The 19,930-nt window shown below is 42.5% G+C and overlaps 1 protein-coding gene across 3 annotated transcripts in view; it reads right to left on the reverse strand.

Annotated features, from left to right (window-relative positions):
* Nucleotides 1-19,930, reverse strand: part of DGKH (diacylglycerol kinase eta) — a 749,224-nt gene that overhangs the window by 169,306 nt on the left and 559,988 nt on the right. For all 3 annotated transcript variants that reach the window (XM_086935028.1, XM_086935027.1, XM_086935026.1), the window contains exons 17-18: nt 19,217-19,351; nt 17,656-17,773 (exon numbers count right to left, since the gene is read on the reverse strand). In XM_086935028.1, coding sequence (XP_086791154.1) covers nt 17,656-17,773; nt 19,217-19,351 — 253 coding nt within the window. The remainder of the gene's footprint in view (nt 1-17,655; nt 17,774-19,216; nt 19,352-19,930) is intronic.

Here is a 19,930-nt window from a genome sequence, read left to right on the forward strand (position 1 = left end):
GGGAAGATATGCTGGTAGACACTGTAGCCAGCATTCCCCATGATAGCCTATAGGCAAGATAGCCTTACAATAGTGAAAAACGAAAATGGCAGTAATTCACTACAAGAGCATGTCACCTGCACCAGTAAATGCTCTACCTTTCACATACACTGTACCCTGCCCAAAGGGGTACCTTGGGCCTTCCATAGGGGTGAATAATGTGCACAGAAAGGGAAGGGTTTGGCCTGGTCAGTGGGGACACTGACCAGGAGGACATAGCAGTTCACAGACTGCACACAGGCACTGCGGTGGCAGGCCTGAGAAACCATTTTAGGGCTACTCATGTGGGTGGCACAATCAGTGCTGCAGGCCCACTAGTAGCATTTGTATCACTAGCCCTGGCACACTCAGTGCACTTTACTAGGGACTTCTTGGTGATAGAAACATGCCAATCATGGATAACCAATAACAATTTACACAGAGCATATGCAGTTTAGCACTGATCAGCAGTGGTAAGGTGCCCAGAGTCCTATTGCCAACAACCACAGGTCAGGAAAAATAAGGGAGGAAGAAGCAAAAAGTTTGGGGATAACCCTGCAAAAAGGGCCATTTCCAACTAGGGATATACTAAAACATTTTAATACTAGATCTCACAGCATTCGATGATTTTGTGCTAAACTGGAGAGACCCAACCGGAGCGTCTGCATAAAGCAGGTCTCCCTTCTCCCTTTCTAATCCCCAAACCAGCCTCTAACTTGTAGTGTTTCTCAGGGCTCTTGCTTCTGCCCCTTCCTCTTAAACTATCAGATCATTCAGCTTCAATGTTTAGCCAGATTCTGTCATCATCATGCTACATCTAGGTAATCAAAATCCACAGCTGCTAGCAACTCGTGCTTGTAAGGCAGCTGGCTCAATCCCAGCAGAGATATCACAGACCTTATTATCCTCAAGAACCGAAATAAGTGATGGAACTAATCAGTAAGGCTTAACACCATGAGCCATTTCGTATCCAACCTGCATGCCAGACTCCTAGCTTCAGAGAAAATATTATGGCTTCCATTCCAACTTATATTTAGTCTTTTTCAACAGTTGCAAGCATATTTACACAGAGGTATATTTACTATTAAAAGCAGTCCATGATGTATGTAATCAGCAAAATAATGTTACCAGATCTAATCCGTACATGCCCTAAATAACACCCTTGCAAAACGTGTTATCATTTTTTTTAACGTTCTGGTAACCTGTATTTCTGGGCTACAGTGTTGGTCTTAATTGTAAAAGTGTATGGATTAGACTACAGAAGTAGCATACCATGGTATGGTAAGGTCCAAATGGCTTATTGCTCAGGAACATGCACCCCACCCTAAAATGTGAGTCTCCTCCAACTCAAGCTCTTCCTTTCAGATTAGGTGCAGATTAGTGAAAGCCAATACTTTTTACCTTTGTTATTAGCCAAGACATTCTGGATTTACTAACATTATATTTCTAATGCAATTACTAATAAGGACTTTCAACCAGCTCTTTCCATTCATTGGTTTGTTACAGTGCCATTCACATTCACATTCGTCCATTCACTACAGCATACAGCCCGAGGCAATGGGTTATCCTTATTCAGAAATAGGATAACGTCAATGTGAGTGATGGTATTCTGTCCTTTTTGAAGGACCTCATCCACTACAGCAATCTGTGTAAGACTAAAAGATATTTGCAATTTAGCCAATTTCTTTAAATTATTATTTTAAGGTATAGCTATAACTTTATATTTTGTAATGTTTGTGTACTTTAAGCTTGGTTAGTATAGAAAAAAAATCATAAAGTTACAGACATTTGAAGGTGGTTGTGTTTAAATTATGAATGTATGGTATAATTATCACTTTAGAATTTCTAATGTTTGTGTAGTTAAAGTTAGGTTTGTATAGAAAGAATACATGAAGTTTACCTAACTATAACTAATCTTAAACCTTTGTTTTTTTCACTGAATTTCAAAGGTTTTTATTTTTTAATTAAAAAAAAAGTATTTCAAATCGTTGAGTCAAGTGTCGTTGAGTGGACTGTCAAGGAGTACAGTGGATACAGTGTCGAAGAGTGTAGTATTGTACAGTGAAATGGAGTACAGTGGAGCAGCTTGAAGTGGTGCAGAGTGAAGTGGCATACAGGGGAACAGCATACAGTGCATTGGCATAGAGAGGAGTGGCATAGAGTAGAATACTGTGGAGTGGCATAGAGTCATGTATAGTGGAGTGGCATAGAATGGAATAGTGTAGAGTAGAGTGGCAGCAGAGAGTGGAGTGGCATAACGTGGAGTGGTGTAGAATGGAATATCAGAGAGCTAAGCAGTGTAGGGTGGAATAGCGTAGAGTGGAGCCGCATACAGTGAGGGGCGTAGAGTGGAATTGCACAGATAAGAGTGGAATAGAGTGGAGTGGTGTACAGTGGAATAGCAAAGAGTGGAAAATACAGAGGTGTTTGAATAGTGTAGAGTGGAGTATCGTATACTAGAGTGTTGTAAAGTGGAATGGCGCAGATTGGAGTGTCGTCGAGTGGAATAGAGTGAAGAGGGGTAGAGTGCAATGGTGTAGAGTGGTGTGAAGTGGAATAGCATATAGTGGAGTGGCATAGAAATGAATAGTGTGGAGTGGCTTAGAGTGGAGTGGCATAGAATGTAGTGGCGTAGAGTGGAGTGGCTTAGAGCGGAGTGGTGCACTGTGTAGTGGTGTATAGTGGAATAGTGTACAGTGGAGTTATGTAGAGTGGAGTGATACTGAATAGAACAGCGTACAGTGAAGTGAAGTGGCAATCAGTGAAATAAGGTAGAGTGGCGTTCATTAGAGTGGCATAAAGTCAAATGGCATAGAGTGGAATAGTGGAGTGACGTAAAGTGGCGTACAGTACAGTGGTGTGGAGTGGCGTAGAGTTGTGTTGTGTTGACAGAGTGGCCTGGCATTGAGTGGAATACATTTTCAGCATAGGGGTGTAGAGTTGAGTCACGTACAATGGAACAGAATAGTGTGGAGAGGCAAACAGAGAAGCGTAGAATGAAGTGAGGTGCATAGAGGGAAATAGTGGTCAGTGGATTAGCATACAGTGGAGTGGCATACACTAGAGTGGAGTGGAGTGGCATAGAGTGGAGAGGCAAAGAGTGGAGTGGTGTAGAGTGACGTAGAGTCGTGGCGTATAGTGGAATAGAGTGGGGTGGCATAGAGTCGAATAGTCTACAGTGGAGTGACGTAGAGTGGAATGGTGTAGAGTGGACTGCATAGAGTGATGTAAGGTTAAGTGGCGTAGAGAGGAGTGGTGTCAAGTGGCATGGGGTAGAGATATGGAACGTGGAGTGGCGTAGAGTGGGGTGGCATGTCCTACAAAGGAGTGGAAGCGTGGAGTGGTGCAGACTTTTTTTTTAGGTAGTACCGCAGTACTCTGTTAACATTTTGAAAAATGTGTAGAAATATACACATAATTTCCCGACCTATTACCACTTATGGAATGGTAATATGTCGGGAAAAACAATACAACCTACTACTTGCCTATATCCAAAGCCCATATCCAGGACATAACCAAAATGTGTCACCCCGAGTAGGACGGGTTTGCCCAGACGTGGATCCCGTGCTCTCCATGCCACTGGAGTCAAGCTATCCTGGCTGATCTGGGCTGAAAGCCAGCAACCAATCCTAGGATGCTTGTTTCCAAGCCAGGGAGGACCTGGCCTCACAGTTCGGGCTGGACTGTTCTCATTGGGTGCAGGGTCAAGAATGATTTGCATATGGCTGGGTCCAAACTGGAGTGGCATGGTGAGTAAAATAAAATCGATGGATTTAAGCCCATATCTCTGTACCAGAGTGAATGTATGACATTGTTCTGAATTCTGTCCATCAATTGTTCTTTTTGAAAATGGGGTCTAAGCAAGATGACTACCTTTACTTTTGTAAAGGAAGTCATTAGCCAATCATATAATGCCTGGTCATCGGCAAGTTCTTCATTATACCAGGCAATTACCGCGGTGTACGGTAAACAACGTTTACCTCGAATTTTTCTCAACGCAGGGAATCAAAACGCGGTCGTTACAACGACCGCGTTGTGATTCCGCATACCATTACTCGGCAAATCGGAACAACGACTTGGGGGTGGGGGGGAGAAGGTGTTGGATTGAAAGTCCAACACCTTCCCTAGTACCTGCAAAGACAGGAGTTGGAATAGTAAATTATACTATTCCAACATCCAGCGCCCCCCTCCGCAAGTCGTTGTTCCAACTTGTGTCGGAATAGTATGCGGAATCACAACGCGATTGTTGTAACAACTGCATTGTGATTCCCTGCGGGGAGAAATCCCGCTGCATATTAACATACATTCTGTATTCCACCGCCTGAGACATCAATATGTTTCTGTGCCTTATAACTACAAACTACTGAAAAGATTTTTATGAAATGGAAAATAGGATCCGTTCCAGACCATAATCTTTATTCCTGCCAAATTTCATTAAAATCTGTTTCTCTGTTTTGGTTCTACGTGCCTGCAAAAAGTCAATGGAAAATGAATTTGTGGAAAAATGCCTTTGGGACATTTTTTTCTGCCACCCTTAACTAATCACCATGAAACTTTGCATCATCTGCTAATGTAGGAAAAAAAGGATAGTTTTACAAAGATTCGTGGAGATTCAGTAAACGGGAGCAAAGTAATTAGCACTAGAAAATCCTAGGAATTCCTATCTCTGGGAATCCAAACTATAACTACAAAATGGAACTCTATAAAGAATAACATGGAATAAGGAACCATATCACATGTCCCTGCATGCACCAAAAAGGACCCACAGAAGGCAGCATACAAAAGCGCATGCATTCTGTGTCACATGGTTTTCAGCTTGCCCACGGAAGAAAAGGCTGTTGCCTCAAAACGCGTTTGGGAACAATAAAGTAATTTTACCTGGTATGCAGAGGCTGGTTTCCTTGTGAACAAAACCGGAATGATGACTTATATAATATATATATATATATATATATATATATATATATATATATATATATATATATATATATATATATATATATATATATATTGCTTCAGATTCCTTCGTTTTCCCACGTATTGGTACAAAAGTCACGGCACCACAGCAACAGAAAGTTCTCTTATTTATTCTTAAAACACCATGTGCAGATTGCAAGGAGAACGGCCTCTGACGAATATGTTTCGGCACAACGCCTTTTTCAATGACATTGACAAAGGAGTTGTGCCGAAACGCATCTGTTCGTTCTTTGAGGCTTGCACATTAAAGCACTTTGCTATTACTTTCCCGAAGTGCACGCTTTCTTGGCTGGATACGGATCTGTCTGCCTGAGTGGATTAATTTGTAGTGGCTCACTACCACTGGAGTTTTGCACGAAGGAAGTGAGGTGCGGTAGGGGAGATCATAATATTTTGGATGGAGATATATATATATATACTGACGAAGCTCGTTCCGAGCGAAACGCGTCTGTTAGGGGTGATGGGGTTGCAATAAACATTCTGGAATCGGAGACCTGTGTGCTGGCCTGTTTTTCAGCCTAATTGGAGTGAAAAGGTGTTCGAATATATATATATATATATATATATATAGCTACACAACTCCTGGTACCATGTGGTTGTTAGAAGAAAAGAAGGGGCCGGCACACTGGTATCCGTTTGCAGAATTTTAATCACCAGAACCCCCTCACCCCTCGCAAAAAAAAAAAATATATATATATATATTCACAGAAAAAACCATAGGTTATAGTGGATATATAGTTAGGAATTTGCATTTACAAAACCTTGAAAATTCAATGAAAAAACCATAGGTTATAGGCCATATATAGTTAGGAATTAGCATTTACAAAACCTTATTTTACTCGCATAAAACCATTGAAATTCCATATATAGTTAGCTAACTATAAGCGCTAACTATATATCGCGCACCCGCAATCCACTGCTGATGATGTCACATATTACATCATTCATGACATGGTCAGTGACATCACTGATGACATCACTGATCACAACATCCAGTGATTGTATGTGTCTGTAAAGTTTAAATATTGAAGAATGAGTGGATGTATAAGTGTCTGGATGAAGAATTTAGTAGGTGCATGACTGACTGTATGAGTGAGTGATTAAATGTGTCTCATTGAGTACATGGGTTAGTGACTAAACTGTCTTAATTCGTGCATCAGTATGTTTGATGTTGTGTAAGCTGCTGCATGTGTTGATCAGTAGCTATAAGAGTGGCCATATGGGTTATTGATTGGTTGCCCAAATATTTGAATGGGAGGCTGAGTGTGTGTGTGGGTGGCTGGGAGGTGCGTGACTCTGTGCATAGATGTGTAAGCAGTTGATTCACTAGGAGTATGAGTTCAAGAGTGCATGTGGAAACAGCTATATGGGCGGTTGACTGTGCATGGGTGTGTTGGTGAGTGAATGGATTTCTCATTGCTACATGTGCAAGTAAGTACGTATGTAAAACACAATACATGTGAGAGTTGAGATATATAAATAACTGAACATAAGAGCCAGTGAATGTGTGAGTGGCTGTATCGATCACTGTGAGCTTGTATCAGGGATTATATAAGAGAGTAAATATGTGTTATTATATGTTTGAATAAGTAAGATGTGTATAACTGTATAGTTGAGGAAATGGAGGTGTGATTGATTCTTTGCATGACTGACTAGGTGTGTGAGTAACTCCATGGATGAGTGACAGTCTGTGAGTGTCTGTTTATACTGAGTGTATGTAAGGTTATATTAGAGTCTGAAGAGGTTCATTGTATTATCACATGAGTGATGTGATCAGTGATGACAAATGAGATGTCATCAGTGATGTCATTTGAGTTGTCATCAGTGATGTCATTTGAGATGTCATCATTGATATCATTTGAGTTGTCATCAGTGATGTCATTTGAGATGTCATCAGTGATGTCATCAGTGATGTCACTGACCATGTCATGAATGATGTAATATGTGACATCATCAGCAGTGGATTGCGGGTGCGCGATATATAGTTAGCGCTTATAGTTAGCTAACTATATATGGAATTTCAATGGTTTTATGCGAGTAAAATAAGGTTTTGTAAATGCTAATTCCTAACTATATATGGCCTATAACCTATGGTTTTTTCATTGAATTTTCAAGGTTTTGTAAATGCAAATTCCTAACTATATATCCACTATAACCTATGGTTTTTTCTGTGAATTTCATTGGTTTTTTAATAGCAAATATGAAAAGCTTTAAAATGTCAAGTACGTGATAAATAAAAACATTTTCGTATTTATGCACGCTGATGTGCTTTGAACGCTGCCCCCCCCCCTCCCCTCTTTTGCCTTAGTAGTACTCTCTCTTTGCAGATACAGAAGGGTAGTTAACGCAGGCCTTTACCCCCGTTGTAATCCGTCGTACCTCCTTGTCTCTCCATTTGATTGATTGTTGTCCAAGCATTTACTGTTTTAGAATTGGTTCTCTTTGGATCATTCTCTATTTACAAACAAGCACAAAGTCGCAATACTCTGTTTAGTCTTTGCAGATAGTGAAAAATCGTGTAAAAAAATAAAAGTAATCGAGCAAAATCAGTAGGCCACTAATTGGATCTCTTTTTGACCTCGCTAAAATAGAAATATTAGGAACAACCCTTCTTGAGAAATACGAAAATAGTGAGATGAACTGAGCTCCACACCATGAGGGCTGCAAGACAGCTCGGCTCCATCACCCATCCCGCACAAAATAATGACAAACCCTATGCAAATATTAAAAATATAGACAACACACCAGCAAAGAAACAGGGTAAAACATTTTATTAAAAAACTATTTACATAACGTTGGTTTATAAGATGATGTCAGTAGTGGACCGATGTGTGAATAGATCGAAAACAGCACAAGGCTCCAAGATCCGGATAGCAAGCTCCTGGATGTTGGGTGCCATAGTTTAGAGTTCTGAATTTCAGCCTTTTTCAATGCCTGTGCTTTGTTGAATCAAAATGGCGGCTTGACACAAAGCTGACTCAAGCGTTGCTACTGATGCTATGCAGACCAAAACTGGTTTTCAGTTTGTACATTTTTCTAGATTTTTCAATCCAAGTTTGGTTGACTTTGTAGAACGATGGCTTCAGATTTTCAACATACGATGTGGTGGCGCTGACTGGGAGGGGGCGCTTCGCTCCTGCCCCCTCCCCAAGTAAGATTTTCATACGTGAAAGTACGTTAATGGTTTTGGTCCCTGAGATGCTTCGATGTCACTACCATTCTCAAATAGCATAAGTTCTAGATGTTGGGTGCCATAGTTAAGAGTTCTGAGCAGCGCTTGTAACACTGTCTGAAGCTTATTTCCACCTACTGCAGCTTCACTATTCTCAAAGTAAGTGAGTGTCGTTTGTGGACCTGACTGCATTAGAAAACAATGTGATATGTTACCTTCCTAAACAGCTTGACGGAGGCCCCTGAGGGGCGCTGTGATGGCCATGGACTCGGAGAAGACGCTTGGCTCCGACACCCTCCCCAAGTCTTATAGCACTGGTGTAGCCTGAGATCGCCCCCGACATAGGCGGCCGGCTCCCGGGGTCCGGCGGTACTTTTTGCCTTTTGATGACTCTTCAATTCTGGACCTTGTCCCACAATCCGTTTGACCTGAAGACAAGCTGTAGTGGGGCGCCCCTTTATCGTTTTAGTTGCCATTCCGCCCGCTTTTGCTACACTGTGCCTCTTCCGCCATTCAGCTGTTTTCCGCCCGCTCTTGCGACTACAGCGTCTCGCTCACCATGTAGTTGAGATGCGCCCGCTCTTGCGGTGCAGCGATAGGCGGCTGCCACAGGACTCTCAAAATGGCGGCCGGCTCTTCGGTTTTGGGCCTGGTCCACTAAAATGGCCCTGGGACACCTTGGAACTCGGACGCTTGTCTGCTAGGGCTTGGGTCCCATTCTCGAAAAGCGTCCCCTCAGCCGTGAAGATTCTACAAAAGTCTTGGGGGCCTCCGACTCCCGCAGGCTTCTGGTGGGGAGCGGCTGCCATGATTGCTCGTGGAATGGCCACGACGGAGCTACGAAATGGTAGTGGTCTCATGCTGACGCCAGCTTTAGTCTGAAACATCCAGAAACACTGTAGACTACCAATTCGATCAGTTCCGGTAGCGCCCCAACATGACCCGGAAGAGAAGAACTTGCCCTCCCCTCTTTGACTGATGGTTCTTGTTGCCTGTCCCCTCTGTTGTCATTTAACAGAACTTTTTGGACTGCTGAAAGGGGTTGTGTTCTGAACGCTGGTTGGTGGAGACATTTAGACTATATTCTTGACCTACGTTGTCGCGTAATGCGTTTTATGACACGCCGCGTTAGCGCACCCGGAAGTGATCCGAGGCGCGGCGCGCAGCGCGTAACGTAAGCATAACAGGTCATGTGACTTGTTAATAAAACTTTTCATTGGTTCATTTTACTTTTGTTAATTTAATGATGAAAAGCTTGGTCATATGACCTAAAAATTACGCTTTTTATTATTTTCGAACAATATTTTTTTTTCAAACATATGTTATAATATTCCAAGCTAATGTACTTTCCCGGAAAATTTACAACTGTCTTGCAAGTAAAATATATTCCTTTTTCGAGAAAAAGGGCGTTTCTTCCTTCCATGACGGAGCCGTTGAGTAAAAGAGATTCGGCCTGCTGTCTTAGTCGCCGATACGCCTGATTATCAGATTCTTATCGATCACTTTATGTTGCAGACATGAAAAACACAACTGCCCTTGACCATTTATCTTTACTGCGTTCCTACATATTATACCTTTTATCCGTCATGTAATTGGACTGCTTTATTTCACTTGCCTTTTACTGATTCGAAAACAGTCACTAAAAGTAAAAACTTTACAAATGAAAATACTACTACCGTGTTTTGTTTTAAAAACCTTTATTGTGAAAATGTCAGTATACAAATACGGGCCTATAACCACGTGGGCCGGCCACGGAGCAAACTCAAATCGTATATGATGAGGAGACATTTACACTGTAGAAGAACGTAACGAGCGGGCCATTAGGTGACAAGAACAAAGGTGTCTAACAGTTGCGGAATCGGTGGACGTACATTTTGTAATTAAAATACGACAGGGCCACTTACAATAACATTTTCTAGATATACATTTGCGGGCAAAGAGTTACGAGTCCCATTTATACCGGCGCCATTTTGGGCGAGGCCGGGCAGGTCCAAGATATAGTCAAAATGTCTCCACCAACCATCGGCCAGACCAGAACCCCTTTCGGCCCTTTATGTTACAAGATGGTGTCTTCCATTCAGAAAATATTGGTGGCAGCATTTTGAAAGGAAACAGAAACAGCCGTTCTCCTAGTGAGTTTCACATTGTTACATTTAGGAAGAATGTTGAAGAGTAGTATGTGGAAAATCTGAAGCCATTTTTCTACAAACTCTCAATCAGACTTGGATGGAAAAAAAAACCTGAAGAATGTACAAACTGAAAACCAATTTTTGTCTGTATAGCACCAACAGTAACGCTTGAGTCAGCTTTGTGTCAAGCCGCCATTTTCATTCAATCAATAGCGTCCCCCTGCACACATTCAGGGACCTGGTCGTGTCTTCAGATGAAACGCATTGTAGGAAAAGATGCAGAAAGGAAAAGGAAAAAAGTTCCGCCGGACCTAGTGAAGCTGCAGCAGGTGCAAATAAGCTTCAGACAGTCTTACAAGCACTGCTCAGAACTCTCAACTGAGGCACTCAACATCCAGGACTTGCCATTCGGATCTTGGCGCCTTGTATTTTTGTTTTGTTTTTGATGGAGGGGAAAGAACAAAAAACAGACATTGAAAAAGGCTCAACAGTGCAGGGCGCCTTGTGCTGGTTCCGACCTATTCACACATCGGTCCGCTACTGACATCACCTCATAAACCAACGGGGCACCCCACGCCGACTTTCGGCGCAGCATTGTAGGATGGCCACACCAGTGCGGCAATTTGCTGGACACCACCTCGGTGCCATCCAGATCTCGGCGCGTTCATTCATTCAATAGCGTCCCCCTGCACACATTCAGGGACCTGGTCGTGTCTTCAGAAGAAACGCATTGTAGGAAAAGAAGCACAAAGGAAAAGGCAACAAGTTCCGCCGGACCTAGTGAAGCTGCAGCAGGTGCAAATAAGCTTCAGACAGTTCTACAAGCACTGCTCAGAAATCTCAACTGAGGCACTCAACATCCAGGACTTGCCATTCGGATCTTGGCGCCTTGTGCTGGTTCCGACCTATTCACACATCAGTCCACTACTGACATCACCTCATAAGCCAACGGGGCACCCCACGCCATCTTTCGGCGCAGCATTGTAGGATGGCCACACCAGTGCAGCCACTTGCTGGACACCACCTCGGTGCCATCCGGATCTCAGCGCGTTCGAGTCACTGTGCCGGAAGAGTAACCGGAACTCAGCTGAACACGCCGTCTTTCGGCGCAGCATTGTAGGATGGCCACACCAGTACAGCAATTTGCTGGACACCACCTCGGCGCCATCCGGATCTCGGCGCGTTCGAGTCACTGTACCGCAACAGTGACCGCAATTCTGCTGGACACGCCGTCTTTCGGCGCAGCATTGTAGGATGGCCACACCAGTGCGGCAATTTGCTGGACACCACCTCGGTGCCATCCGGATCTCGGCGCGTTGTGCTGCCTTCGGCCTATTCGCACATCGGTCCGCTACTGACGCCGCCTCACGTGCCAACGGATTTTCTACGCTTTTTGTAGCCCTATGTCGCATAACAGGTCATGTGACTTGTTTATAAAACTTTTCATTGGTTCATTTTACTTTTGGTTTCCTAAAGATGGAAGGCTTGGTCATATGACCTAAAAATAACACTTTTCATTGGTTTAGAACATTTTTTTTTCCCAAACGATGAAAGCCCCACCTTGTTTCTGGATCATTCAGACTGAAGCTGGCGTCAGCATGAGAGCACCACCATCTCGTGGCTCCGTCGTGGTCATTCCGCGAGCAATCATGGCAGCCGCTCCCCACCGGAAGCCTGCGGGAGTCGGGGGCCCCCAAGACTTTTATACAATCTTCACGGCTGAGGGGACGCTTTTCGAGAATGGAGCCCAAGCCCTAGCAGGCAAGCGTCCGACTTCCAAGGTGTCCCAGGGCCATTTCAGTGGACCAGGCCCAAAACCGAAGAGCCGTCCGCCATTTTGACAGCCATGTGGCAGCCGCCTATCGCTGCACTGCAAGAGTGGGAGCAACTCAACAACATGGTGAGCGAGACGCTGTAGCCGCAAGAGCGGGCGCAACTCAGCTGGATGGCCGCCACCTGGGGAGGCCCGTTCACGCCGCCTCCCCCCCCCCCCCCCCCCCGGGCCGCCGCACGCCAATTTTCGGAGCAGCATTGTAGGATACCAAAACCAGTGCGGCAGTTTACTGGACATCACCTGGGTGCCTGTCGTACATGTTGTGTCAGCCATGTGACACTGGACACAGACCGCTACTGACGAGGCCTCCCCCCGCACCACCCGGGACGCCCCACGCTGTTTTTCTGTGCTGCATTGTAGGATCCCTAAACCAGTGCGGCACCCAGGCGACATCACCTGGGTGCCGTCCAGAACTCTGCACGTTGTGCTGCCTTGGGACTATTCGCACAGCAGACCGCTACTGACGAGGCCTCCCCCCGCCCCACCCGGGACGCCCCACGCCAATTTTCGGAGCAGCATTGTAGGATCCCTAAACCAGTGCGGCACCCAGGCGACATCACCTGGGTGCCGTCCAGAACTCTGCACGTTGTGCTGCCTTGGGACTATTCGCACAAAAGACAGCTTCTAACCATTGTTGCTTTTTGTGTTAATAAATGTTTAAATGTTTTTAGTTTTTGTTCTGTTCATTATCGTTAAAAGTTAATAAAGTTTTATAACCTTAATTTGTTGGAGTGTTATCTATTTTTTGAAAAACGGGTGAATGGGGCCTTGAATCGGGTTATTGTCATGTGTGGGCTTTGGAAGTGTGCTGCTGCAGGATCGGACATTTCAAACTCAAATGCACGTTCTTTTTCTTACCTTTCCGAAGCATGGAGCGCAATAGCAGGCAGAGAAAGGGTGATGCACGTGTTGAACACTACCTGACCTGGCAAGTTGCTGGCAGTGCCCCCCCGCCCGCTCCTGAAAGAGGGCACACACACACCGCCGCCCCGAGTACTTCAGAAATCTTTAAAAGACCATGCGCTTGTTCATGAGGCTTAAATGGTTTATCACCTCTTCTAGAACCCCTACATCGACCCTCTGACGTTTCTTGGAAAAATTACCATGTAACACAATACCAAGCCCTATCAGCTGAAACCCCCAAGGAATCGTGGGGCATATTAGCAAGGGGGTTTATCTCCGCTTTTTTGGCTTTAAAAACCATGAAAGCGGAGATAAAATTATTTCCCTATTATCAAGCTGTCGCTAACACCAGTTAGTGACACCTAAAAGGAGATAGCGACCATCTTGGGCCCGGCTTTGCATGTCAGTGATACTTATCACTAATGACATGCAAAGTGGCGTGCCAAGATGTTAGCGACTGGAAACAGTCCCTAACATCGCTACCTTCTATTACCAACTTTTGGACATATTCGCGCTAAGCGCGAATATCTCCAAAATCTAACACCTGCCCTGAGCAGTTCTTAGCCATGTTATCCAATGGGAGGTGGATAACATGGCTAAGAGCATTTGCTCGATAATACATGAATATCGCTGACTTTTCTGCGATAATAGCAAGGTTTATCTGCGATAAAAATCGCCGATGTGCGGCGATAATTTTTGTCTCTAAACAAGTTATAGACAAAAATTATCGCTAGTTGTTCGTAATATGCCCCTGGGTTTTTGCTTGCAGAAATCGGGAGGCGGGAGACTAGCACTGAAATCAGTACTCACACGCCTGAATCAGGAGGATTGGCATGTCTGAATTCTCTACAGCTGGGGCCATAAACTACATCCGCAGGGGTAGGTGATAGCCTGGGACCAGCCTGGCATCTAAAATGGCTGCCGTGCACGACAAAATTGTGGCATTCGAAAAAAGGCAAGATGGCGCAGCCGCTGGAAGAGATATATCAACATATATCAGCCTCCTCAGCCACCCTCAGGAAACATAGGGGATTAGGATATGTCTCCCGCACCCCCTTATACCTAGTACTTTAATTAACGAAGCACAAAATGGCGAATTCCCGTTTCGCTACCAGTTTGCGGCCCAGTTCGCGGCCCGTGAAGCGCTTCTACCGTGAAAAATCATTTTTTTTTTATTTTCCCCACGGGACCCTTTAATAACCCCAACAACATTCCTAGGGGGTCAAGAGGGGGATACCTTGCCCCCTTTCATTAAATTCCCCCTTAGTTTTTCACCTTTTCTTCTCTCTCGATCCTACCGAGAGACAAGATGGCGGCCGCTCCGGACTGTCACGCAGCAAAAAAAAAAAAAAAGCTCACGCACAGCCGCTGGAAGAGATGTATCAACATATATCAGCCTCCTCACCCACCCTCAGGAAACATAGGGGATTAGGATACGTCTCCCGCACCCACTTATAACTAGTAATTTAATTTACGAAGCACAAAATGGCGAATTCCCGTTTCGCTACCAGTTCGCGGCCGCGCTTCTACCGTGAAAAATCATTTTTTTTTTATTTTCCCCACGGGACCCTTTAATAACCCCAACAACATTCCTAGGGGGTCAAGAGGGGGATACCTTGCCCCCTTTCATTAAATTCCCCCTTCGTTTTCCACCTCTTCTTCTCTCTCGATCCTACCGAGAGACAAGATGGCGTCCGCTCCGGACTGTTTAGAATGTTGACAGACACCGGAGAGCCAATCAGCTTTCTGCGCGCAAAGTTCCGATAAGCGAAAAGTAAGCGGACCGGATCGCTGCCCAGAGCGCTGTTACAGATATATATCTTGGTTTGAACGTTAATTTCTCAAAAACTACTGGAGCACATATATTGAGACCTAGCAAAGGCACATCGGGCTAACAGTCCCTACAATTTTGCCAAGTTTCGTGCAAATCCATTCAGCCGTTCGAGCTAAAAGTGAGTCCAACCGCCCTATGGAAAACTCAATGCAAAAAACGCGTTTTGGGACCCCCCTTTTTTCTCAGCCCCCCCTTGACGAAACCCCACCAAATTTTCAGGAGCTGCTCAGAAACAAAATGTGCCATTTTCCTGAAAATTTCAGCCGATTCCATCCACAAACGCCAAAGTTATTAGACATAGAATTTTCAAAAGTCCCATAGGGAATTTATCCTAACTATATATACCTACTGGCGAACGCCAGTAGGTAATATATATATATATATATATATATATATATACACACACACACACTCATACATTTATGTATCATATGTCTGTGTGTGTGCATGCGTGTGTATAGGTGTATAAATACACACATTCACTAAAGAAAGAAAAAAACTGTTGCTAGTAGGTTATGGTTTATTGGTCATTATTGCCGAAGACAATGTATGCAGAAAAAAACCTCAGAAATGTCATGAAAAAAACACAGTTAAAGTGATACTATGGTGAAGAAACAAATGCGAAAAACATGGAAATTGGCGAATTAGGGTTAGATCTCAAAACCATAATTTGTCCCAATGCATGCTCACAACCTCACAAATGACATCACTAAAGGCATCACGAATGACACCACTGTGAGATCACATCACCATTCTTCTGGTATTTTTTTTGTTGTTGTATGATATACTCTCCTACGATGATGAAGATATGAGTGATAGTGAGGAGTCATTGTGGACCCCAATGAGTAACTTTACAGAGGATGCACAAGTGAAAACCAATGGTCACAGCCTGAGTCAGTAAAGGCAGGCGGGCTATTTTTCCTAAAGTTTGAGCTTGGTTTAGTATCATATGGTGGTCAAGGGTATCAAAAGCACCTGACAGGGAGCTCTGCGCTACTTGAGAGGGCATTGACACTAACTGATGTAGAGTATTCTAAGGAAATTAAGCGGAGTCTTCAGTTCAGTGGTATGACTTCCTGATTGATTTTTGCTAGATACGGTGCAATAAAGATGTGTCCAACATATTCAGACTTTGGGTTGAGAATAGGGTCGTTGAGGACAGGATATAAATTGCCTTTTTTGAGATCTGGAAGAGCTTTCCTAGTCAAGAGAGTCATTAACATGCACACTGCACTAGCCACTTAAGCAATGACAAGTGTGGTATGGATTAACATATGACTACTGGTTAATGGTCAGGTTGGCAGTTTGATGTTTTGGCAGACTTGATGTTTTTTAGGGATATTCACTAGGATGCGGTTTAACTATGGGTAGAAAGGGGAAAAAAAGGTTCCTATGATTTTTTTACTCAAAAGGTTACACTCTGTGGTTTCAATTTTAACTTTACCATTTTAGAAGACAATCACGTTTGTCTTTTAAAGAGGTGACTGATGTGTAGGAACAGTTCAAGTTGATTAGAATGCAGGTAATCTACAATTCTCAAGTGGGCTTGTTACCATGCCTGTCCTTCTTTCTGCAAAAATCATCGCTCTGCAGCTCATCTAGTAGTGTTCTACAATAATCCAACAAATCCTAGAAGCCGAATAAATGACAGCTCACATTGCTCCACTTCTGTCTCTCTGGCTGAATTTATCCCACATATGCCCTTGTAAATCAGTACTGCCTAAGTGAGGGTTTAAGGAGTTGGCACATTATCTGGGTAGCTTTAAGACTTAATAGAAACATAACAATAAAAACACAATGTGAAAATCGGCTCCACGTGGAAAGCTATCCCATCTGCAAACATAAAATATGGAAGATATTTTGCATTATCTTGCATAATCCTTCAGGATCCAGAAGAATGAGTATAGCAATTCTAGGGTAGTCTTGAAAACACATTTTGCATTCAAGATTTGTGGATCAGAGAAAAGGAGAATTGTTGATGCTTACAAGATTACATTTTATGTGAAGCAGAGCAATGGGCAGTCAAAGCTTTGCTATATGCGATACTCTAGACTTGTGTTTTATACAGACACAATGTTTGCAGCGGAGTAAAAAAGTGACCAAAATGAACTGGTGGTGGGCCATCAACTTAATTGATGCAGGTCATCAAGCAGCTCTATGCGTTATTGACCTCTGGTGACTATAATCACAGGCACCTCAATGGTGATTCACTAAATGATAAGAGGAATGATTTGGGCTCCCCTGATTAATTTGTGAAAGTGGAAAAAAGGCAGTCATGGCTTCAGTACCACAGGTACGATTGCTGCAATCGCCAAAGACCACGGGACATTACGCCCATAACTCTAAAAATTGCAAATTAGTATAGGGATCCAGGGTAAGTGAGAACGATTTAAAACACCACTAGGATGTACATATATATGCAACAGTATGCTGTTGCAATTTGTGTCAACAATAGAATTATTTTTGATCAAATATTTATTATACCTAGTCACCGTACTCTTTGTAAAAAACAGAATAGCCTTCTTAGTGGCTGAAATCAACAGAATAAGTGAGAACTCTTCCATGCCTACTTTGAATTACTGACACTTAGTCCCAGGACAGGGACAATTAACTCATATGTTTACCACTTAATCATCTGAAAATTATAAGATAAATTATGCAGGGTAAGGATTTTTTGCATATAATTTCTGTCAGAGAATAACAAGATTAAGACTGTGTTTAAAAGAACTTTTGATAGAAACATATTAAAAATCTTAAAAAATAAAATAATAAATACAGGCCTTCTTACAATGAATCCGGATCTGGGTCAATAAATGGCGTAGCACCAAACGCATCGATATTTGCCAGCAACATTTTACTAATAATAGAGCTGCCTGCAATGGACGCAGCAAGTCCTGCCCTCAGACCTGACAGAAAAAAAGAGATATAATAAGTTGACACAGTACACAAAATTAGGCCTATGGAGCAGAAAACTATTGTTTTCTGGTAACAGACCTGAAGAGTGAGCAAACATTAATGGGTTGCAGACAGCAAAACATTTACGAAAATAAAATGTGTACATATTGTCTCCATTGAAGTTTAATCTTGAGAGTGCTTTTCCTCAAACGCCTGGAACAACAGAGGTTTTTTGTTTTTTTAAATCTTCGGTTTCCTCCATGTTTTTTGTAAACTGCCTCCATGTATATGTTTTTATGCTGTTTCTCCTATTGCAAGTACTCAGAGTTTGCAAATCCCTGTCGCTTTGACACAGTGTACTGAGGTTAGTGGGCTATTAACGCTTATGAGACGGTTTCTTAACTTTTTCTTTTTCTGGTGGCCTGATGTGCAGGTGGAAAAAATTAGTTATCGGAAAAGACTACCCTTAAAAGTGCCATTGTGTTACTCAAATTCCAATAGGGCACAATGATGTTAATTTTCTTAACTAACTCTCCTCTTGCTGACACTACCAGAGCCATCATCAACCGCTCACCACTCTGGCACTTATTTTCATTGGATGCTTAGTCAATCGCTCCAGTTCAAGTTTTTTATTATTCACGCACAATTAAACGTGTATAACTCTGGCACACTCTGACCTCCTGTAAATAAAGAGTCACAATTTTAATATTTCACCTTGGCCAATCCAATTATTGCCTGAAATTTACAGCATTTGAAGTAATTTGTGCATTTTACTCTCAAAATATCCTTTAAAAAAGTCATACATCTTTATTTTGTCCCTTGTTGTCCACTTTTCTCCATTACTGTTTTGACCTGTCTAAAATAAGCCACACATTCTGTTCACCAGATTTGTTTTACTCATTCTCTACATTAGAATTAGCTCAGATATGACCTACAAGCTTTTTTAATCTGGTTAAAAGTACAGGTGTGAACACAAATTTCTAATACAGGTAGAGGGTTATTTAGCAGATTACTAGTCAAAATCACACTTTTTTAATAACACTCTGGATTTTTGCATTATCTCTTGACATTTTGTAAATATCCCATGGACAGGTGCACAATATTTAATTTACCTCATCACAACATTTTTATTCAACTGATTTCAAAACATAAAGCTCCAGTTAATTAATGCGGCACCCTTATCCATGGGTGTCAACACTTTGGCTATGGTCTGTAAAACTGTACTGTTATGCAGACATTGATCAAATAATTTACTACACATTCTTCTATTTCACGTGACTGTTAACCAGTCTGAGAAACCTACCAATGTTCAACTGAGAAGTTGAAAAGTTTGGAAGCAATAAGGCTTTGCTCCTTTATTTGATTTCCCAACAATGTAAATGGACTTGAATCATGTACTATGTCACCAATAAGCATTATATTCCCCAAATGTAAATAATATCTACATTTAATACCTGGACAGATTATTCTGGTGTTGAGCACTGGGAGGTTTTCCTTGCTGGCTGTCAAGGGTGAGACAGAGAACGATCCTGTATGCGAATGGGTACACCGGCTAGTTCGTCTATCTGGAGATCTTGGAGCACTTGTAACTTTTTATCAAAATGAAAAACATGAATGTTAGTATAAAAAAATATGAATAATCCATAGTAAAACCTACTTTTCGAAACATTTTTATTTTATGACTAAGCAAAATATAAAACACTACTAACAGTAAGTAAATCTAATTGCTACTCTTGTAGAATTCTGAAAGCCACAAATAAGTGAAGGGAACCTTTTACATTTTTAAAAAGAACTTACTCTGCTTAAGTAGTAAAAGTCAAAATGGATCCTACTCAGGAATTCTGTGTTGAGCTTAATAAGTATATCATTACAAAACTTCAAGATATGAAAGAGAGTATCTCCATAGGATCTACACCACCTATGTAATCAAATAGAAAATGAAAAGAAGGAAACCTTGACAAAGTTTTCAGAACTTTTCGAACACAGGTTAGCTATGTTATCAGCTAAAGTAAAATCAGGTTCCTCTAGGGACCCATGTCCAGAAATACTGAAACAATATAAGTCTATAGTTTTTCCGCCTTTATTAAATTTTCTCAACTTATCTCTCTAACAAGGAGTGGCGCCTGATACATTTAAACATGCAGAAGGGATTTATTTACTTATGAAAC

This window comes from Lissotriton vulgaris, chromosome 8, assembly GCF_964263255.1.
Source record: "Lissotriton vulgaris chromosome 8, aLisVul1.2, whole genome shotgun sequence".
NCBI lineage: Eukaryota > Metazoa > Chordata > Amphibia > Caudata > Salamandridae > Lissotriton > Lissotriton vulgaris.